General features: G+C 39.0%; 3 protein-coding genes across 4 annotated transcripts in view; 2 read left to right on the top strand and 1 right to left on the bottom strand.

Annotated features, from left to right (window-relative positions):
- Position 1: 1 nt before the first annotated feature.
- Positions 2-5,201, top strand: arf2a (ARF GTPase 2a). The gene is made up of 5 exons (XM_079642312.1): positions 2-112; positions 3,259-3,413; positions 3,515-3,625; positions 3,732-3,856; positions 3,961-5,201. The coding sequence occupies exons 2-5, from the start codon at positions 3,269-3,271 to the stop codon at positions 4,120-4,122; spliced, it is 543 nt and encodes a 180-aa protein (XP_079498438.1). The 5' UTR covers positions 2-112; positions 3,259-3,268; the 3' UTR covers positions 4,123-5,201.
- Positions 5,202-7,876: 2,675 nt separating this feature from the next.
- On the bottom strand, positions 7,877-10,178 carry LOC307017091 (tripartite motif-containing protein 16-like). Its single transcript, XM_079646545.1, has one exon. The coding sequence runs from the start codon at positions 10,169-10,171 to the stop codon at positions 8,498-8,500; it is 1,674 nt and encodes a 557-aa protein (XP_079502671.1). The 5' UTR covers positions 10,172-10,178; the 3' UTR covers positions 7,877-8,497.
- Positions 10,179-18,333: 8,155 nt separating this feature from the next.
- The window catches only part of LOC307015163 (SRC kinase signaling inhibitor 1-like), a 95,027-nt gene continuing 90,285 nt past the window's right edge, over positions 18,334-23,075 (top strand). For both annotated transcript variants that reach the window (XM_079643615.1, XM_079643614.1), the window contains exons 1-2: positions 18,334-18,492; positions 22,506-22,618. The gene's annotated coding sequence lies outside the window, so the exon portion shown is untranslated. The remainder of the gene's footprint in view (positions 18,493-22,505; positions 22,619-23,075) is intronic.

The following is a 23,075-nucleotide window of genomic DNA, read 5'->3' as shown; positions in this document are numbered from 1 at the left end:
TGTAATTTCTCATTAAGAGGGCGGGGACAGAAACAAGAAGAAGACGACACCGGAAAAAGACACATTTGTGTTGAACAAGACCAGGAAGAAGGACTGAGACGTGCAAGTAAAGGTAGATTACTTTTATGTGTAATTAATCATTACTGTTTCGTGGATATTCATTTTCATTTTAATAACGTTAAGTTTGGAGATATAAAAACGGTTTACGTCGACAGTTTGCTGGAACGTAAAAACCTAGCGCTAAACGTAGTGAGCTTTTCCCTGGCAGTTTAACTTCATTGCGACTGTGTTTCCTCAGGACATTTTAAAACATTTGAACTTTAATATAAATTCCTCATACATATTAATCAGAATGTATACATCTGTGTCGTTTTTTGTGACGGATATTCCTCCCTATGCTAACGTTTACCTATGCTTCCTAAAACTTCCACGAGCCCAGTTAACGCCTTCTTTAATTCATGACTATAATGAGTCATTAAGGAAATAAAAGCAGGTATTTACACAGCTACAGGCAAAGTTAACATTACTTTTCGTTATCAGTTTACCTTAACTCACAACACTTTACCTTGCCCAACTGAGTATTTTCAAACATGGGACATGTTTTTTTCCTCATGCTTTACCATTCTTAAGTCAAATAGGCCTTAAGGTAGATGGGAGACATGATAGGAAGCTAACATTTCATATTTCTGCATTTGAACAGAGCAAGATTTGCTTCCTGGGCTCGTTCTTGTTAATGAATGATGAATCTTAACCTCACTGTTCATGACAGGTAGAACAGATTTCAGACCGATCCAGTGATACAGGTTCAACTCAATTCTGGATGAACTGGTCCACATTAGTTATTCATCCTGTCTTCATGGCGCTACGATGGCTGTTTCTTACATTTGACCTAAGATATTGTTTGAACTGCTGTTTGCATACATAGGTAGTCCATCACAGGACACACACAATGCTTGGGTATGGTTCATTCTCTCTTCCTCCCTTTTATTCAAACACAAAAGCTCCTTATTACGACCATTGTTGTACAGTAACTATGTACATTTACTCAAGTACTGTGCTTGAGTACAATTTTGAGTTACTTGTACTTTACTTGAATATGTAAATGTAAATGTTTTGCTACTTTATACTTCTACTCCACTACAATTCAGAGGTAAATGCTGTACTTTTACTCCACTACATTTATTGAATTCCTTAAGTTACTCTAGTACAGATTTGGATTAATGACGTGAAATATAATCAACACTTAAATCAGACTTTAGTTCCACCTGGAGTAAATTCACAAGCTACCGTGCAGAATACAAAGTCATTCAAACTAGCTGCACCTTTACCAGCTTTGACAACACTTTAATGATCAATCATTATAAAACATATAATGTACATTATTCGGAAATGGACCAATTTGCATAATGAGTACTTTTACTCGCGGTACTTAAAGTATGTTTTGATGCCAATACTTTTCAATGCAGGACTTTTACTACAGACTATTCCTACACTCTTGTATTTCTGCTCTTACTTAAGTAGAATATCTGAGTACTTCTTCCACCTCTGATTACAACCAGAGGCAAGGCCTGATTAACCATATGGGCAACCTGGGCAAGTGCCCAGGGGCCCTTGAGCAAAGAGGGCCCTCAGTGACAAGATAAAAAATAAATAAAAAGATCTTTTAATTTTTTTTTTTCCCACGCACAACCTCTCTCATCATACATTGTTTTAAATGACACTCACTCTTCGCCATAAATAACACAGCTTTTCCATAGGGTCAAATTACTGTAGGTCTCTGTACTGTAAGTCTCTGTACTGTAGGTCTGACTATGTATGCGCTCAACTTTATTACTACGCGGCGGAGGTGTATAGCCGAATCACAGCTCCACCCTTGAGCAACCACACAATTTCACTACATATTTTACTTTTGTAACTCTCTGTGTTTGTGACAAATAGAACTCGTCGTGTACATGTACAGCCAGCCAGTCATATTTTGGCATTAAGTGGGGTGCTGTTCTGAGGTTTTGATTGATATTACCTAGGTCTTCTTGAGCCATACACTGTCTTGAGATCTTATCCATTGTATCTTTGTCTTGTGATTTTTGACTAAAAGGGCAAAAGGCTAGACCTACTTTGGTTGAATTATGTGGCTCCGTCCCTGCTTTTGACAAATAGGTGTGCGATTTGACATGCCAGATTGACTGAAAATTCTAAATATTGGTCATGTTGATAGGATTGGGTAGGCGTGGTGTTACTTGTTGGTACGTGGGTTGGGGGGGGGCCCCATGAGTGCTCAGTGCCCAGGGGCCCCTGGAGGTACTAATCCGGCCTTGACCAGAGGGGTCCAGGTTAGGGGTTTTCGTGTGGTCTATAACAAAAACAGCATCTAAATATTCAAGATTCAAGATTTAAAGGCTTTATTGTCATGTGCACACTGCACAGTAGATACAGTGTAGAAATGGCAATGAAAATCCTAAGTACCGAGCTCCTCCAACAATTCAGCATTTTATATAAAGGACATAAACAATAACATTCAATTAAAATTGTGCAAAGTGAAACGGAGTGGAATACAAATAGTGCAGATAATGTGCAAGTAATGCAGATGAAGTAAACTATACTGTGCATGTCAGAAAGGAACATAAAATACAATAAGCTAAATAATGCAAAGAATGTTGTAAGCGACCAAGTGAATGCAGGAGTCATGTAAATATATTTAGGTATACAAGAACAGAATTTAAATTCAAATATTGTACAGTGAAATAAAATACTAATACCAGCCTTAATGAACACAACACATTTAGTAAAGTCAGTAAATGCCCCATTCCGTTGTAAGTAAGTGGTTCGTGTCACTACATGTTTATCATAGAGGAACACGACTCACACCACTTGGATGTGGTTTAGACTCGAAACGCTTTGTCTGTTGAGCCCGAGCCTCGTCTCTTTTCATGTTCCCTGACTGTGCAGAATCTTTACGGTGCAGTGCCCCATTCTACCAGTGGGGGGCACTGCTACCACAGTCAACAGCCTTTCTAACAGTTCTTCCAAGCATTACATTCAGTTTCAGGAAAAGTCTCTTTCTTGGTCAACCTGCAAAATCCCCAGAAAGGCCTTTCATTACATTTTTAACATGAATACATTAATACTTGATTCATGATCTCTTTGGCATGGTTTTGTATCCTCGTTGAAAGACATGATCACTCGATCAGAATCAGAATTCCTTTATTAGTCCCATGGCGGAGACATTTACAAATGTTTTTATGGTTTATTTTTCTGCAGGTCAGTCAAGATGGGGGCTTTTGCTAGCCTGATGAAAGGTATGTTCGGTAGTAAAGAGATGAGGATCCTGATGGTAGGACTGGACGCTGCTGGAAAGACAACCGTCCTGTATAAGCTCAAACTGGGAGAAGTTGTTACAACAATCCCTACTATTGGTGAGTCCTCTGCTGCATCTTCACACGTTTCCAACTGCATGGTCTTCTTACCAATGCCAAGATTAAAAAAAATCCCTTTTTGTTTTACCCTTCATCCCCAGGTTTTAATGTTGAAACGGTAGAATACAAGAACATCAATTTCACAGTGTGGGATGTCGGTGGTCAGGACAAGATCAGGCCGCTCTGGAGACATTACTTCCAAAACACACAAGGTCAGAAACTCCCTAATTTGACCAGATCTCTCAGTCTGTTGCTCGTATCCTCCATTGCTTGTGAAACCACTCTCCCTTACAAACCTCACGTCTTTTCCCTTTTTAGCCGTCGTCTTTGTAGTGGACAGTAATGACAGGGAGCGAATTGGTGAGGCGAAGGAGGAGCTGATGCGGATGCTGGCTGAAGATGAACTGGCAGATGCAAAGCTGCTTGTTTTTGCCAACAAACAGGTAAATATGTGTTATTGTATGATCATTAGTGGAAGAACACCAGGAAATGATGTTTGCCCTTTTCTCTAGTTGCTATTTAAGTCTTGTGTTTACTGCTCTTTCAGGACCTTCCCAATGCCATGAATGCAGCTGAGATCACAGACAAGCTGGCCCTTCACACCCTGTGCAATCGCAACTGGTATATCCAGGCAACATGCGCCACTACTGGAGACGGTATCTACGAGGGTCTCAACTGGCTTGCAATGACGATAAAGAAAAAGAAATGAATCATCACTCCATCTCCTCTCTACAGTTTAACAGGAGACTGCTCTCTTGTTCTCTTTTTCTCTCTTTTCATTAATGCGCTGTATCTTTTGACCATCGCTCCCCCGCATTGTCTCTCTTTAGAGGGGCGAATGAGTCAGAGCAGCCATGTTGTGTATTGAACTGTTAACCTTAACCCCGTACTCCGATGTTCCAAAGTCCCACAGCACAAAACTAAAATCTAAGAACGACAGATATGTGTACCTGTTTGTTGAATCATTTCCTCAGTTTTAAAATAAAGTTCAGACCCATGTCTAAAATGAATTGGGTCTGAAAGTCTATAACTGTTACAGGGTATGTTTGCACATATGAATGTGTATTGAGTGAAGCTGTGTTGTTCAGTTCCATTGACTGACTGGTGAGCCCTTGAACAATTATTAAAATAGAAAATTGGACTAGTGCAATATCAAAATCGCCGGAGCTGCAATAATTGTTCAAAACTAAATATGTATACAATTCTGAAGTAAGTATTGTATTGTTATAGAGGTCCCTTTCTACAAATCATACCCTAAGGACTTTGTTTGGTGCAGATCCTTGCAAAGGAATCACACCATGATCATTTTAATATATTTTCATTAGATTAGATTATTTTATCTAATCAATGTAATTAAGCAAAACGATGCCAAAGTCATAATTTCCTTTTCTATTGTGAACGACATCACAACTGCAATATCAATCATATAGGATATTTTTCCACTTCACTCTGTTTTTTATTTTATTTTTGTATTTATTTCTTATTTTCAGTTTTTTACAGTTCTTTTGGTCTGTTTTCAATGTTTGTATTCCTCTTTTGTTACTGTTGTTCCACGTACAACCTGTTTTACTTGGCAGCTAGTTACAGGTCTGCAGTCTTTTGATGAAAATGCTTTTGGGACCAATTGATCGAATTAGTGTTCTCTTGGGAAGTTTGAGTAATGGATCGACTGTCTTGGGGTTTTCTTTGTCTTTACTCCAAGTATTTCTTCAACACAAGTAGAGTACATATGGTGTACAACAAGAAATAGAAATGTGTATAATGTAATAAAATGTATTTTAACTTGAAGTCCTTGTTCAGATGTTGGTCAGCTTTAATTGAGATGAATTTTCTGTGCAGATGACAAGGTTGTACAAAGGTTTGTCTTTCTACCTTCAACAATTGCTTTAAGCTCATCTTTTGACATTTGATAAATGTAAATACTATAGTAAAGAGATTTACTGGCCTTTTCATTGTAATACCGTAAATATACTTTTTCAATATTAATTAAAGTACTAAAAAAAACGAATGCCCCACAGATAATCATTTTAAAATTACCTTGCAGTAGCCAACAATTTGTCTCTTGAGATTCATATTCAGTACAAACAGAAACATGTTTTTGGATCAAACACCCAGGCAGCAGTGCACAATTCAAGTATACCAAATTAAATGGTTTAATAAACAAAAAAGACCACAATAAGCAAATAGTTGACTTGGTTAAAAGTCAAAAGTTGTTTTATGAATTTGTCTTTTTCATTACTTTATGATTGCCATCTTATTCCTAAAAACATGTTTACAATTGATTTTTTAATGGCTAATGATAGTTTTTTCTGATTTATGGACTGATAAAAAGCACAACATAAAATGTACTCTAACATGTCGACAAAATGAAACTTGCTTCAGATTCTAAAGTTCAGATTTATAATCTGTAAATGAATGCAAATTATTAAATATTTAACAAGAAAATGTATTATTTGCATATTTTAACACAACACTTGCAAAAACAGTTGTATGCAAGGCCATTTTATTTATAAAGCACCTTTCAACACACAGCAGTTCATAGTGATTTACAAAAAGGAAAGACATTAAGAGCATTAAGAAGTTCTGCAGCAGAAACACATAAAAATGGCATTTAAAAACAGTCATTCGAAAGCATAGACAATAAAAATAAACATGCTAATATATGAAATACATGAATAAAAGTTACATTGCAGTTTAAGATATGAATAGTTCAATTAAAAGCAGCGGCAAAAAGAAAAGTCTTCAGCTTGGATTTAAAAATAATAAGAGTTGCAGCAGACCTGCAGGTTTCTGGGAGTTTGTTCCAGATATTTGGAGCATAATAACTGAACGCTGCTTTACCATGTTTAGTTCTGACTCTGGGGACAGAAAGCTGACCCGTCCCAGAAGACCTGAGAGTTCTGGATGGTTCATCATTTGTAGATCAGAAATGTATTTTGGCCCTAAACCATTCCATGCTTTATAAACCAGCAGCAGTATTTTGAAATCAATTATTTGACATACAGGTAGCCATGTCTGTCATGTGTTGCCAGGGCTTGGTGCGGGTGAGAAGCCTGGTGGCAGAGTTCTGGACGTATTGGAGCCTCTCCAGGGCTTTGCTTGGAACCCCGGACAGGACTCCATTGCAGTAGTCCAGGCGGGAGGTGATGAAAGGGTGTATGAGAGTCAGAAAGTGAAGGCCTGAGTCTGGAAATGTTCAGAGTTCTCACAATTTCCCACATCCACCACAACTTCTGCTGTTTTAAATGAGGGACTCCATTTGACAATATCTCGAGCTTTCTGCGTTCATGACAACTTCACTTGTGGTCTTTTTAGCTCTTTAATGAATTAGAAAGACCCCTGCAATTGTATGTTTTGCAGACCTGAGGTGGTACAAATCTGCTGTCCTCATCCACAAGGCTCGGGACCCCATCCACAAGGCCCGGGACCCCAACTGACACTTTACCTCAGCCACATCATAGACTCTATGTATTACATTAATGTACACAATGTACACAATATCTGTTTTTTTTTGTATTACTGCACATATTTTATTCCATTCTATTTCAATGTAAATACTGCTATATTTTAATATATTTTATATTATTTTTTTATGTTAATACAGTTTCCTTATAATAGTTCTCTGTCTGTGTTTTTAATTTTTGTTTTACTTTTATGTATGCATCATGACACCAAGTCAAATTCCTCGTACGTGTCAACCTACCTGGTAATAAACCTGTTTCGGATTTACAAGGCAGTAAAAAAAAAAAAATACACACGCACACACACACACACACACACACACACACACACACACACACACACACACACACACACACACACACACACACACACACACACACACACACACACACACACACACACACACACACACACACACACACACACACACACACCTCGCTTTATACTCTTACATTAGACTCAAAACAAACCCACAGAAGAACAGAAGCACTACGTTCCCTGTGTGACTTTAACGTTTACAACATGATGCAGGAGTTCCTTCCTGTTCCGGTCACCCTGGCCTGACATCAAACTGCTGCTGGTGTAGATGGATGTATAATAAGAACTCTGCTGGTGTAGCTCCAGGCTCCATTATTTATTTCCTGCTACATCTTAGCAAGAGATGCCTTTTTTCATTTTCCACAAGTTCACCTTTTCCAGCTCTGGTTTCAATGTCATCCCGGTTTTACGGTCTAACAGTGTTGCAGCAGTTTTCATCACTCTTTGAAAAAGAATAACATTTATTTGACCTTTTATTACTTTAAAATCGATGTTTCAGATATACAAACTACGATGGCCGGCAGGTGCAATCGCGCCACAACACATGTTTTTCTGAGAAAATCTGAATTTCTTAAATTTTTCTTTGTCCTACAAATAAATTAAATATATATATGCAACATTTCAAATATCTTGTTTCAGAGATATTTTTATAATAAGAGGCTGAAAATGTCACCTTTGTCCTCTTAGCTTTTTTATTAACAAGAAAAACCCCAATTCTTTTTACAGATATGATAATGTGGCACTCATCTCACATCTTGAAAATAGAAACACAATTTATTACAAACTCAACCTGTTAGCTTTTCTTTTCATGACTTTTCTTTTAATTTGTGTTATTTCATTCTTCCAACTTTCATTTATACATTCAACACATTGATACTTAGTAAAAAATAAAAGACATTTAGAATAAAATATCTACAATGAAATAAGCTCAGGTGCTTTCTCTCTTAAGACTCATGCTTTACAAGAGAAACAACAACATACAAATACATCAATGTCTATATTCAACACATTTTTTAAGTAAAATTTACATTTTCATTCAGAGAAATATCAGTTGAGGTTAACAGAAATCCTCCTGAGCAGTGACAGCCTCCATGGCTAAACACTAACAGACACAGGAAGGAGCACCGCCTAAAGAAACTTCAATATTTACAGAGCGACTCATGAGAAGATGTCAAAGCACATCCCATAATGTTTGATTGATAGCTGATCTCTCTGCAGTGAAGACATGAACAATCAGCTCTCAGCAACAATGATGGACACACAATGAGTTTAAAAAGTAGAAGAGTTCCTCAAAGGACTTCGGGCTATTTAAGTTTACACAACTCAGCACTGTCTCCAAAATCGTGATGAAGCCAAACTCCAGCATGTAGCGGCTGAGTGAATGTGGTCTGGACTCTGTGGAGGAGGGTCATGGTTTCAGAGACGCTGTAGAAGGACAGAATACCTGCTCTGTGATCCAGGTACACTCCTACTCTGGAGGACCGAGGACCTGAGACGGGAGTGCGGATACTGTTGTAACGAAATGTATAACTGTTTTGGTCACAACCTAAGGACCAAGATTCTTCATTGTTTCCAAATAAACATTCAATCCTACCCGCTGCTCTGCTGATATTCTTGTATGCGATTGCTACACAAACTCCTCTCCCTCTCCACTCCACCTCCCAGTAACAACGTCCAGTCAGACCCTCTCTACTCAGGACCTGACGCCATGTAGTGAATCTGTCTGGGTGACTAGAATAAGACTGTTTTTGTTCCATGAATGTTACTTTTCTGCTCCCCTCAGATAATAACAGATATGCGTGCGCTGTGTTTGGATCCAGAGTGATCTCCTGTGAATATGTTAAGAACCCCGCTCTGGTGGTGGGCTCTGCTGCTGACAGTAAAACATCCACTTCAGTCGGTGAGACGTTTGTCCATTCCTCTCTCAGGACGTCCTGTAGTTTGTCTCTGACTGCTGACAGGGCCGCCGTCACGTCCTCAAAGTAGCGCAGAGGACGGATGTTGATGCTGGAGGAGTGTGTAGCTTCACTGAGGGCTGACAGTGAGGAGGGGTAGCTGTGCAGAAACTGGTTGTGATCCTTTGTGTGAGACAGCAGCTTCAGCTCAGCGTCTCTCCTCTTCAGCTCAGAGATCTCCTGCTCCAGCTTCTCCTGGAGCTCTCTGACTCCACTCACTTCTCTCTTCTGCTGGGATCTGAGCTGCTGCTTCACATCAGAGCTTCTCTTCTCCATGAGACGGATCAGCTCAGTGAACATCTTCTCACTGTCCTCCACTGCTTTATCAGCAGAGCCATTGACGGCCTCCACCTCCTGCTGAAGCAGCTTCACCTCCTTCTCTCTGTCCTGGATTCTCTGCTGGATGTTCTGTCGACTCCCCTCCAGCTCTCTCTGCCTCTCAGTCCTCTCTGCTGCAGCTGACACCGTGTCGTGGCCTTTGTGTTCGTCCACAGAGCAGAGATAACAGATACACTGCTGATCAGTGCGGCAGAACATCTTCATCACCTCGTCGTGACGAGAGCAGATGTTCTCCTGGAGCTTCTTGGAGGGCTCCACCAGCTTGTGTTTTTCAAAGGCAGGTGATTCATAATGCAGCTGGAGGTGTTTCTCGCAGTAAGATATAAGACACATAAGACAGGACTTACGTGCTCTCAGTTTTCTCCCAGTGCAGACATCGCAGGCCACATCTTCAGCTCCAGCATAGCAGAGATCAGCAGGAGCAGCTTGGAGTCCAGTCTTCTTCAGCTCCTCCACTAAAGCTGCTAACATGGTGTTTTTCAGCAGGACAGGCCTCGGTGTGAAGCTCTGCCTACACTGAGGGCAGCTGTGGATCTGCTTCTCATCCTGTCCGTCCCAGAAGCCTTTAATACACTTCATGCAGTAGCTGTGTCCACAGGAAGTGCTCACCGGATCCTTCAGTAGATCCAGACAGATGGAACAAGATAAGATTTCCTGGTCCAGCTGAACTCCTTTCTGCGCCATTTCACCTCTCAGTGGCAGCGAGTGTCTGAGTTTCACTTCCTGAGAGCTGAAACTAGTGTGAGCTGTAATCTGAACGGTGAATGTGGCCTATCAGCTCTTGGACTCTACCCACATGTTATTACACCCATCCTCCTCAGTGTGGATCTAAAGGGGAGGAACCAGGAAATACAGAGTGGAGCTGGCTGTGTCTGAGAGCAGGAAGAAGAGGGAGGGTTTATCCGACTCTGATTCATTCCAGGACGAGGAGCAGCGCTGACACTCTGAACTGTTTCCTCATTTACAAACGGAGCCTCGCTTACAACCTGTTCTACATTTGAAAATAATCTTCAGATGTAAAATATTTCTTGTAAATTCAGGCTTTTGTAGCACACAGCTCCACACTCATGGTAGCAGTGGTGTAAGAAGTACTCAGATATTCTACTAAAACAAAAGTAGAAACACTACAGTGTAAAACGACTGTGTTACAAGTAAAAGTACAAAAGCATCGATATCAAAATATACTTAAACGACCAAAAATAAAAGTACTCCTTATGCATAATGGCCCTTTTCAGAATCGTATACAGGACTGTCTCAGAAAATTAGAATATTGTGATAAAGTTCTTTATTTTCTGTAATGCAATTAAAAAAACAAAAATGTCATACATTCTGGATTCATTACAAATCAACTGAAATATTGCAAGCCTTTTATTATTTTAATATTGCTGATTATGGCATACAGCTTAAGAAAACTCAAATATCCTATCTCTAAATATTAGAATATCATGAAAAAGTATACTAGTAGGGTGTTCAACGAATCACTTGAATCGTCTAATTAACTCGAAACACCTGCAAGGGTTTCCTGAGCCTTGAAAAACACTCAGCTTGGTTCAGTAAACTAAATCACAAGTATGGGGAAGACTGCTGATCTGACTGCTGTCCAGAGGACCGTCATTGACACACTCCATCAGGAGGGTAAGACACAAAAAGAAATTTCTCAAAGAGCAAGCTGTTCACAGAGTGCAGTTTCAAAGCACATCCACAAAAAGTCTGTTGGAAGGGGGAAATGTGGCAGGAAACGCTGCACAACCAAGAGAGATGACCGCAGCCTTAACAGCATTGTGAAGAAGAGTCGCTTCCAGAATTTGGGGGAGCTTCAAAGACAGTGGACTGAAGCTGGAGTCCAGGTATCAAAAGTCACTGTTCACAGACGTGTCCGGGAAATGGGTTACAATAGCCGTATTCCCATGGTCAAGCCACTTCTGAACTCAAGACAACGGAAGAGGCGTCTGACTTGGGCTAAGGAAAAGAAGCACTGGACAGTTGCACAGTGGTCCAAAGTCCTCTTTTCAGACGAAAGCAAGTTTTGTATTTCATTTGGAAGTCAAGGCGCCAGAGTCTGGAGAAAGGCTGGAGAGGAGCAGAATCCAAGTTGCTTGAAATCCAGTGTGAAGTTCCCACAGTCAGCGATGGTTTGGGGAGCCATGTCAGCTGCTGGTGTTGGTCCACTGTGTTTCATCAAGCCCAGAGTAAATGCAGCTGTGTACCAAGAGATTTTAGAGCACTACATGCTTCCGTCTGCTGAAAAGCTCTATGGAGATGAGGAATTCATTTTCCAGCATGATCTGGCACCTGCCCACAGTGCCAAAACCACCAGTAACTGGTGTACTGACCATGGCATTACTGTCCTCGATTGGCCTGCAAATTCCCCTGACCTGAACCCCATAGAGAATATGTGGGGTATTGTGAAGAAGAAGCTGAAAGACACCAGACCCAACAATGCTAATGAGCTAAAGGCCGCTATTGAAGCATCCTGGGCATCCATAACACCTCAGCAATGCCACAGGCTGATTGCCTCCATGCAACGCCGCATTGATGCAGTAATCCGTGCAAAAGGATTCCCAAACCAAGTACTGAGTGCATTAATGGACATTTTCAAATGTTTTATTGTGTTTTGCTGTTATAAATCTTTTTTTTTTACTTGGTCTGAGGAACTATTCTAATTTTTTGAGATAGGATTTTTGAGTTTTCTTAAGCTGTATGCCATAATCAGCAATATTAAAATAATAAAAGGCTTGCAATATTTCAGTTGATTTGTAATGAATCCAGAATGTATGACATTTTTGTTTTTTTAATTGCATTACAGAAAATAAAGAACTTTATCACAATATTCTAATTTTCTGAGACAGTCCTGTATATTGAGTTTTACTATAATGATTATTGATGTGTTTTATCACAGTAAGTAAATGTAAAGCTAATTTGAATAACTTTATGTCCTGCTGCTGGATATCTTCACCTATAAATACATGTCAAAGTGTATTTAATAATTGATTTATCTTTTTGAATAATCTAATAATATATATCTAACTAGTAACTAAAAGCTGTCAAATAAATGTAATGGAGTAAAAAATACAATACTAGTTTCTAAAATGTAGTGCAGTAGAAGTATAAAGAAGCATAAACTGAGACGTATTGGCATAAAAAAATTGTTAAATTACCAATAGTCAAAGTACTTACTGTTCGTAATGTCCCAATTTAGAATCATATATATTGAATTACTGGATTATTCCTTAATTCTTTTCTCCTCCTCACTGGACATTTTGGCCACTGCTCCCCTACGTTGGTGTAATGTAGGGTTATTTTTTTAGAGGGGTGTTTGTGAAGGTGAGTAAGGAGTTACCTCAACCTCCTTTCCTTCTTCCTTGGTGTCCACACATCCAACAGCACAATTAAGCTCAAATAATTACACAGTATGTTGATCCTGTTTAGTGTTTAGTCAGTTTAATCTTTCAGAATTGTTGTTTGAATCCTAAATCTGTGTGCTGCTCATAATGTATTTAGAGTATTTTCCTAAAGAGAGATTGTTGGTGATGTGATGAAAAGTGTGAGAATAATCTGGCAGAATCGATACCTTTTTTAAAAAATCATTATTTACCTCATCTCAGTATTCTATTCATTTAATTTTGTCATAAGCAATTAGCAGGAGAAATATACATATTTTGTAAATGGACAAGTAATAAAGGTACTGTTGCATTTCCTGAATATAACCACTGGATGGCAGTACATACTAATTAAAGAGAGGAGATGAATAGTTCACTGACATTTCATTTCTGGCAAATACTTTCAAAATAAAGCAACCAGAAGAGGAACAAATATTCAACCGAAAGACATACCATATTGCCTTGACACTGGTTTGAACATCTTGTCGACCAATCTCCACACCATAGAACCACTCTTTCATAGATACAATTAAAAACAAAATGGAAGTAACTGTTGACTCATTTGTAATATTTTCACTAATGACACATTGAACATTAATTTGCTAATAAGTAAGTATATGTGGCTTCACACTGCACTATAAGAGAGATCTTGAATGCAGAAACTTGTTGGAGAAATATTTAAAATGATCCATTCAGCAATAAATGTATATTCTTTTATGGGAAATGTATCGAAAAATAAATGGAATTATTTATATTGAGAATGTATTTTTTTCTGTTCAACATTACAATTTGCTTGGAGGATGAGATATTTATAAATAAAACACATTAGTCCCAGGATCCAGACTTCAGGGTACAGCTGGACAGATGGTGGCACAGTGAAACAAGGGTCTTCTCCCGAAGATCAGAGAGCCTACAGACCACAATTAACCCTCCTCTTCCGCTCCATCTAGATTTCAGGGGGCCAATTCTCCATAGAGTTGTTACCTTGGAAACAGCACCTTATGTATTTATAGAGAGAGAATGAGTAGACATGGAAAAGGGAGAGCAGGAGACAAGACCGTGATCCATCTAGCTTGGATTGCAGACAGATATAGGGACTGGGTTCTAAGTTTTTTATTTAGTTCATTCTCTCTAATTGACTACAGGGTATAGTTTATGATTACATCCTTGAAGGCACATCATCCCTCACCTCGCAACAGCTGCCCTTTTATTGGAATTAGAAGATGCTATGACCCGATCCTATCATATTTCTATATGAAAGAACTTTGTAATTAGGCTGAGCAGATGTGAATATCATCTTCAGACAGCTCTGTGGATCTGAATGTCTTACACTGGTTCAACACATTTGCAATCAAAATCACCACATCTACCGCGCCATCATCTATTTCCATCTCACACACACTCTGACTGTCAAATAAAAAAGTGACCTGAATAATTCTAAAAGGATATGTAGACTCAAACACACTGCTCTACACTTAACCTTTGGCAGGCGCCCTCTGTGAATCCACTACTTTCATTGATGTATACATTTACAGCATATTAACCTATTTTGTTCACATTATATATGCTTCCCTCAGGCAATATTATAAGGAATCATTCTGTACATTTTCATTGTTATGCGGATGATACTCACCTATATTTATCCATCAAGCCTGATGAAACCAATCATCTAAATAAAATTCAAGACTGCCTCAAGGACTTAAAAACGTGGATGACTTTAAAACTTTTTTTTAAAGTTATTGTACTCGGCCCAAAGAATCTACGAAACAAACTACCTAAAGATATATTAACTATGGATGGCATTCATTTGGCCTCCAGTGAGACTGTAAGGAACCTTGGTGTTATATTTGATCAGGATTTATCCTTTAGCGCCCACATAAAATCAATCTCAAGGACCGCCTTCTTATTCGTAACATTGCAAAAATCAGGCATATCTTGCCTCAAAACGATGCAGAGAAACTAATCCATGCATTTGTTGCTTCAAGGCTGGATTATTGTAACTCCTTATTATCAGGGTGTACCAAGAAGTCAGTTAAGTCGCTTCAGCTGATTCAAAATGCTGCAGCGCGTGTACTAACCAGAGTTAGGAAAAGGGACCAAATTACTCCTGTTCTGGCTGCCTTACACTGGCTCCCTATAGAACACAGGATATAATTGAAAATTCTTCTTCTCGCCTACAAAGCCCTTAATGGGCAGGCGCCATCTTACCTTAAATAACTCATTATACTCTACTGTCCTACTAGGGCATTGCGTTCCAAGAATGCAGGGTTGTTGGTTGTTGGTCTCTAAAAGTACAATGGGAGCCAGAGCCTTTTCTTATCAAGCTCCACTTTTGTGGAATCAGCTTCCAGTTTGTGTTCGGGCGGCAGACAGCCTATCCGTTTTTAAGAGTACGCTTAAGACCTTCCTTTTTGATAAAGCTTATGGTTGATAAAATAATCTAATAAGAGTGCATTGACGTAGACACGTTGTGCCTCTTCACCCATACATCTTAGTTCTTACTCTTTTCCCTCACTGATGGTATAGATGTAATTTGGTTGTGTGTGTAGACGGTGGAAGCAGGGAGGGGCATGCACGTGCCTTGATCCCTGCCGAGTCGACGCACAACTGTTGATTGGTGTCAGTGCCAGAAAAACTTTTTAGGAGCAATGCGCTCATGGTATAGATGTGGCGCATACATCTTAATTCCTACTCTTTTCCCTCATCCTATTCTAAGGGAGTGCATGTACGTAGACACGTTGTGCCTCTCCACCTCTGTTCCTTACTTCTTACTTGCTACCCCTTTCCCTCAATCTATCCTAAGGGAGTGCATGTACGTAGACACGTTAGTTTAGCTGCTAGGCTTAGACTGTCGGGGGACACCTTACTTCTTCCTTCTGTCTGTCTGTACCTGTACTCATGTTCCGATTAACCCAGCTTCCCCCAAATTTCTTTTTGGTGTCTATATCTACGTCGGGATCCTGAGTCGTGGCTGATCCTGTTGCTGCGGTCCTGTGTCCTGGATCCTCTATCCTGAGTTCTGGATTTGAGTCCTGGACTTCGAGTCGTGGCTGAACCTATCACTGTGGTCCTGCCTGACTCTCATCATACTACTTCCCTGATGGCTCCCACAGGATTGTTGACATCCTCGTGGATTCATCTTTTTATTATAGACACATGCATTTCCAAACATTTGGACTACCTACGCTGTAAAATGTATAATCTCTTCAATTTACACACGGCATCTATTGCACGTCTGTCCGTCCTGGGAGAGGGATCCCTCCTCTGTTGCTCTCCCTGAGGTTTCTCCCATTTCTCCCTTTAAACTGTGGGGTTTTTCTCTGAAAGTTTTTCCTTGTACGATGTGAGGGTCTAAGGACAGAGGGTGTTGTATTGTCATACTGATATTCTGTACAAACTGTGAAGTCCACTGAGACAAATGTAACATTTGTGATATTGGGCTATATAAATAAACATTGATTGATTGACTGATTGATTAAGCCTTTGTTAACCACACTATGACTTTTCAGCATCCCTATTTGCACAAACACTGTAACCTCCTGTGGTGGAAAGTAGCAAAGAACATTTACTCAAGTACTCTGGTGAAGAGTAGTTCTTGAAGTTGAATTTTATTCCAAGTTCCATTTTGTGCAACTTTAAACTCAGTTTAAGAGGGAATTATTGAACTACTTATTTGAACATTTAATTTGCAGTTTTAGTTATTAGGTACATTAGAGTCATGTAATTTCCCCCTAAACTTCGCATTAAAAGTTATTCAGTTATCTACGATTAGATGATTTAACCAAAAAAAATTTGTTTAGCAGAACTTTGTTTTTTATTCTTTCTTACGGCCCGTCCTCTCAAACCTCCTTAGCTTTATCTTGTGTCATTATGTAGGGTCCCTTTTCTTTCCCTATATATTTTAGGTAAAACTAGCACCTTGTTCTGCTACACAAGTAAATTGCTGCTTATGCAATGCTACATCGACAATCTAACAATGTATATAGCTTTACTTGCAGTTAAATATATTGACATTATTGAAATGCTCCGTGTTCCACCACTGATGACCTCTATCCCAGGGGAGCTGAAGCACTGCGCCATTGATTGTCATCGACCAGCTTTATCAATTATCCACCTGTGAAGATCATTCAAAGGATATTGTTAATATATTGAAAAAGGAAAGGAGGCTGCAGAAGATGAAGTAATTCCCAATACATTATCTTGTATCTCATCACTTTGACTTTTGCCTCATATGAATGTTGCACAACAACAAACAACAACAAAGTCTAAATGGTTTTCGTTTTATGCTTAGCTAAATGTATTTAATGCGTGAATAACATAAATATGTGGTCCTATTTGCTGCAGGGATTACGTTTTCTGACAGTGCAGGTAAATCATCTAACATTTTCTCTCTACAGGCTCTGTGTATGTGTAACAGTAATGCCGGTCATTTTTCACACATTTTCTTGGCGTACAGAAGTCACAGAAGGCGCTCAGCAGTGTGCCTGTTGCTGGGCTGGTATTTCAAATCCTGTCCAGCCACCCACACAACACAAAGGAAACATAGTTCACCAGCAGGGACTGCACCTTTCCATAAAGACAACTCATCTCTAGCCTTTAACATTGCCATGGAAACACAGGATTTGTCAAGTTGATTGGCAGTGTACTGACGTTGAGGCCAAGAACTCTTTATTTTCACAACATGACTAAATCCGTCTGGAAGACAGTTGAAGAAAGATGTCTGCAAGAGAAAAGACAGATCTTTTAATATAAATAAAACGTTGCCAATAAATGCAGTCCCCATTGAATTGTATTAGTTTGGACTTTTTTTTAGACCTATTAGTATTTACCCAATGTATATAACATGCACTTTTTATTATATACCGTTAATCTTTTTGTTGTGGTTTAGTACAACAACAATTATTTATTGGACATAGGAGTTCACAGGTCATCAATATCTCCTACAGTTGATGGTTTGAACTCAGGCTTTTTCACATGTTGTGTCCTTGAGTAAGAAACTGAACTCCAAGTTTCTTCCAATGAGCAGTGGTGGATAAAATATATGTCGCCTTAAATAAAACTATTGCTACAATTATTAGGGAAGGCAACCTATTATTGGCCTTTTTTGTGACTCCTTTTGTATTGTTGACCTTCTTATTTTTGTTTTTTCATATCTGGGCGTGCCATCATATCTATTTTAAGCCACATAGGCAACTTCTGCTTTGTTCTACGTGTAGGCTACCTACTTATTATGAATACTCCTTGGCCTATAGGCCTATGTGCTATTCTATATTATTTTTGCTTTTGGCATTTTAAGTATGACATTTTCAGACTTTTGTAGCCTACTTCAGTACATTTCCCAATGCAGGACCTACAGCAAACACTTTAAAAAACACTTTGATTGTGATAATAATAATAATTTTAGAAAAAGGAATCGTCATCAATACTCGATATTCGGCACACGCTGTAACCCTTTAATTTGAAGAGGTCTAGTTAAATAGCTCCGCACCCTGTTTGGCCTCTGTTTTTGCTTACCTGTCATTTGATCGCTGCTAACTCAGTTACTTGGTTCTTCCTCATGTTAGATACCCGCAGCAGAGTTCAAGACAAGCCAAATGCCAAATGGCAGAATTATCATGTCTTAAAGTAAGTATCGAACTTAATTATGAGGTTGTGCTTAGCTACCATGTTGGCTACCTATCTAGCTAAGCTAAATGCTACCTGCCGTGTTAGCTAATCACTGCCCTACGCCTCTTCATTATTCATCGTAGTTTGCTGTGCTCATTTTTCATAAATTGTTTGATATATATGCAGAACAGTAAACAAGTCCAAGTTTTGCATTCAAACTCTTAGTACAGTTGGCCTAGTGTAACGTTACTTTCAAGTAGATATTATTTCATATTATATGCTTGAATAATCGTTTTTTGTTTTTTGGGTGACGCACATAATTGAAAGCAGCCTTTTATTGCTGTCGCTGGTCAAGTCGGAGCTAATTTCAATCTATATGGGAATTAAATCTATATTGCTGGGTAGTTTAATTGAATTGATAAACTAAGCATATCCTTTGCAAAATCCTAATCTGCAGCAGTTAACTATTGATAAAGTCAACACAATAAAACAAATAATACAACATTTCCATTGAAATGTTGGGGATAAAAGCAAGTTTAAATTAAATGGTCATACAGTACTAAAGTAACTTTAAAGTACCTACATTTAGTTGTTTTCTCATGTTAAATGTTGATATTTTGGTGACTTGCAGTACATTTAACTCTTGGTTGTCTCTCTTGGGCTTGCCCATTGGCAAATAATGGTCTCTAGTAGAAAGTAATAATGTGTTTTGACCATGGTTTTGACTTAAGGGATGTAAACATCTTTGTCTTAAACATAGTAGATTGTATGGTTTCTGTGGTTTAATATTTTCTCTTTTGTTAGGGCTTACAATTATGCTACAGTCCGCTGTATTCCTTGCTCAATTTAGGCAACCATATTTTGGTGGTCACCTACTGTAGCTCTTATATATATTTCTTAAGAAGAGGTGGTCTGCTCCTTACTCTTAACTTTTGGCGGTGTTGTTAAGGTATAATCAAATGCCAGAGTCAAATTCCTTGTATGCATGAGCATATCCGCCGTTAAAAACAGGTTGTGACTCTGATGTGTCTCGGTGTTCTGCTGGGCCTCAGGTGGTTTACTGACATCCCATCAATCTCAATGGGCAACTGATGCCCACTCCTCACAATCAGTGGTAGCTCAAAGTGAACCCCCCCTTTCTAGCCAAGAAGAGTATTGGCCATGCTGTCTGTGCGCCACCCAGAAGATTGTCAATAATAGTCTGGTTCTGTATCTAATTTAGTTTTATAGCAGACATTTAGTATTGCTCTTTGTGAGCCAGCTGACAGAATATGGCTCATTGGCTCCCATAAACATTTGTCTCTATTGTCTCCACTGGACAAAGGGTCATAAGTGCTTTAGCAGCATTAACTCTGCTGGACATCTGCAAAGTTTGAAATGGTTAGATGATAAATGTTTGTCATTGCCTATAATTGGAACAGTCTTGGTTCACTGTATTGGAGGTCTGTAGAGAGGATTGTCCTCATATTTGACAATTAAAATGATACATTACTTCTTAGCTGTTCTTTTTACACCACAAGCATATTAGGGATGTCATGGCATGGAATGTTCCCTACTCTTGAAAACCCCTTTATCACAGGTCACACTAATAATAAGTGTGATCTGTTACAAATAATAATTAGTTTACCAGAAAATATATTCTGTGCTTACTTTCATCCTAAATGCTGGTTGTGTTTGTACCTTCCGGACCCTCTGGTTGAGTTTATAATACTGGATCTTTATACCAAATATATAAAGATTGACTCGTTATGTCTATAACATCCCCATGTTGGGTTTATATTATAATAAAGTAATAGCGTATGCCAAACATATGCCACACAACACCGGAAACACTAACTATTTCGGCAACCCACAATTTGCTCTGAACCCACAGTGTCATTGAGAAGGTCCCTCAAGGTTACGATGCACCATTAGCAACTGTGTGCATTTGTGCATGCGAGTGTATGTCGTGGAGGGAATTTGAATGATGATTGATGTGCTACGATATTGACCTTTCTCTCTCTCTAACACATTAAGAACACCTTTTCTAGGTTGCCTTGTCTTTCTGCATCCAAGTCACACTGTCATTGACATTCATCCCCCGCGCCCCTTTAATAACCTCAGATGGCCAGTTTCCACTGAAGCGAGCGCAGATCTATTGTGCCACAGAATGTGTTTCTGGGTCGATGGGCTCTTACAGCTGAGATGGAAAGAAAGAAGGAGGACACAGGACAAACTGTGCTCCTTTGACTCCTTAGGGGACAACCAGACCATGTTTTTCAAGGCCATGAATTGAACAGTTGCAAAATGCTATTTAAGAAAGGCCAAATCCATTTTAGATTGAGCAGCCTGATAATTCACACTGCCAAACGGTAGGTTCTAGATCCAGCAATAAAACAGCATATGCCATTTTATTATAAAGCAGTTGCTGAGCGTGCTCATCAACTCAACAAAGCTACTTACTCAGCAAGTTGCACCTCTGCAATGAGCAGCTTTCTTCTCTGTAAAATACAGAAGCCTTCAGGGAAAACCGGCCATCATCACTTTACACCTCCAATAATATCGTCTTAACCATTGTACAAGGCAGTAAAATGTTGTTTCCCAAACAATGCAGGTCAAAGCTATTACCTCAACATAACAACAATGTCCTTGGCCGATAATCCCTTAGATCTACTGCAGCAGTTTTATTTGTGTTCTTTCCCCACATTAAATAAAGACTCACAGCATTATATAAGGAGTAATGACATTTCAAACTGGCATTGATATTGCCTGCGTGCACGTGCTTTGTGTGAGTGATGTAAACAGCACGTTTTGTTGTATTTAGGGATGCACCAATTGAAATGTTCTTGGCGGATACCAATGTGTTTTTGTTGTTGTTTATTTTGTTTTGTTTATTTATTCCCTATTTGTGCCAGGGAGACAAAGACATGTTAATTTAAAAGAAAAATAACGGAACAGTTTTTATAGTCTGCACTTCATTATACCGTAAAACAAAACAGCATAAATAATAATAATGCATCAAATGTAATATTAGATCCATAATTAGGGATATATTTCCCCTCCTGTTTATTACATGCACAATTTCAAAGTCTTTGTGTCTGTGCTATGCTGAAAAACAGATATTTTCTCTACCAAACTCTACTGTTTGGTCCACTATCTTTTACATCAGCCTACGGTGCGATCGCATCTGTGTGTCCTTGATAATCAGCCAAAATTAAACTGGGCTGTTGTTGTTCACTTGAAGTGCTCTCTGCTAGCCGTGTCTGTTGTCGGCCAAAGATCATTTTGTGAAGAAAGCTTTTGAAGAATAGTGTGCCAAAGTCAGTAGGCTACACCTGTTTCAATTTCCAGATACTCTGCACTAGATTTGCTGTTTACTTTAATGATTACAGTTTTGCCGGCATCAAAAAACACCTTTGGTATAATAACTCAGTTATCAGCAAACCTATCAACCCGCTGCCCTCACATCATGTTGTGCTTTTGGAGAAGTACAATCTAACTTTCCACTTTCCAACTAATTTGATTTTAGAATTGTTCCAATCTCAATAAGAGATCATTTGCAAAAAGATAGTAACCATCACCTGCTGGGAAATACCATATTCAGCACCAGCAGTAGCACCCTGCAGCATGGCTTTAATGTAGATCTTTCACAATGCAGTCCAACATGTCCACACAATGAGCAATACTCCTTTTATATGTTGTCCTCATATGACTTAGCTGGATGACATGTATATAGAACAGTGTGTCTCTTACCACACAACATTTTTTATGTGACATTTCTCTTCACTATTGACAGTAAACAGTAAATCACAATTACCTTTCATTTCCCTAAGCATTTCATCAATACACAATTGGCCATGAATGTGGTTTTTGTCCATAAGTTAATGTTTTTGTGCTCATACACCTGCAATTTTATACCAAATATGATGACATTTGATTATCTAGGGTACATTTAATGACACTTATGAATAAAGGCTGTCTCTTTTTGTATAATATATGACTCACCTTATGTCAACTTAATTAAAATAACGTGTACATTCGTGCTGTTGCAGGGTTTTGCGTGCACGCTTTTAGCTCAAGAAGACAGGCGCCAGCTGACTGCACGATGTATCTCCTCCGTGATCCCGTGAGCCAGCTGGACGTGACGGACAGGCCAGTGTGCTGTGTAAGTCGTGTGCGCCATACATTATTCATAGAACTCATCGTGAAGAGGCGCTCCCTTCTCTTTTATCTCTCCGTCTCCTGGCATTTTACATTCTCTTCTTCCCTCTCTCCCCCTGCTGCTCTTACTTTCTTAACTCATCAACACCCATTAGCTACTACAGCAAAACAAAGCCTCCCCTGCTTGACAGCAATGCTCTGAATCTCTGTGCTGCGCAACACCTGACAGCTTCCATGATGCTCACTATTACTCTTTGATTTCATTCCATCTGTTTGCTCCCCTTATCCACTTGTAGCTCATTTGTATTGTATTGTATTGTTTTGTCCTCTTTTAGTATTCAGGGTGTCCGCGGGGTCTTAAAAAGTATTAAAAGTTGATAGATCAATTTAGTGAAAATTAAGGCTATTAAAAAGTATTAAACGGCATTTTCCAAGTTATTACATTTTGTAGTTTGTTTTCA

This window comes from Notothenia rossii, assembly GCF_949606895.1.
Source record: "Notothenia rossii genome assembly, chromosome: 8".
Classification (NCBI taxonomy): domain Eukaryota; kingdom Metazoa; phylum Chordata; class Actinopteri; order Perciformes; family Nototheniidae; genus Notothenia; species Notothenia rossii.
This window is presented reverse-complemented; position numbering and strand designations above follow the sequence as displayed.

What these genes read in the sequence shown, in the direction of transcription:
- arf2a (XM_079642312.1), top strand. Translation starts at nt 3,269, where the DNA reads ATGGGGGCTTTTGCTAGCCTGATGAAAGGTATGTTCGGTAGTAAAGAG. An exon ending in TTACTTCCAAAACACACAAG is followed by an intron (nt 3,626 to 3,731) that starts GTCAGAAACTCC and finishes TTCCCTTTTTAG; the next exon opens with CCGTCGTCTTTGTAGTGGAC. An exon ending in TTGTTTTTGCCAACAAACAG is followed by an intron (nt 3,857 to 3,960) that starts GTAAATATGTGT and finishes CTGCTCTTTCAG; the next exon opens with GACCTTCCCAATGCCATGAA.
- LOC307017091 (XM_079646545.1), bottom strand. Translation starts at nt 10,171, where the DNA reads ATGGCGCAGAAAGGAGTTCAGCTGGACCAGGAAATCTTATCTTGTTCC.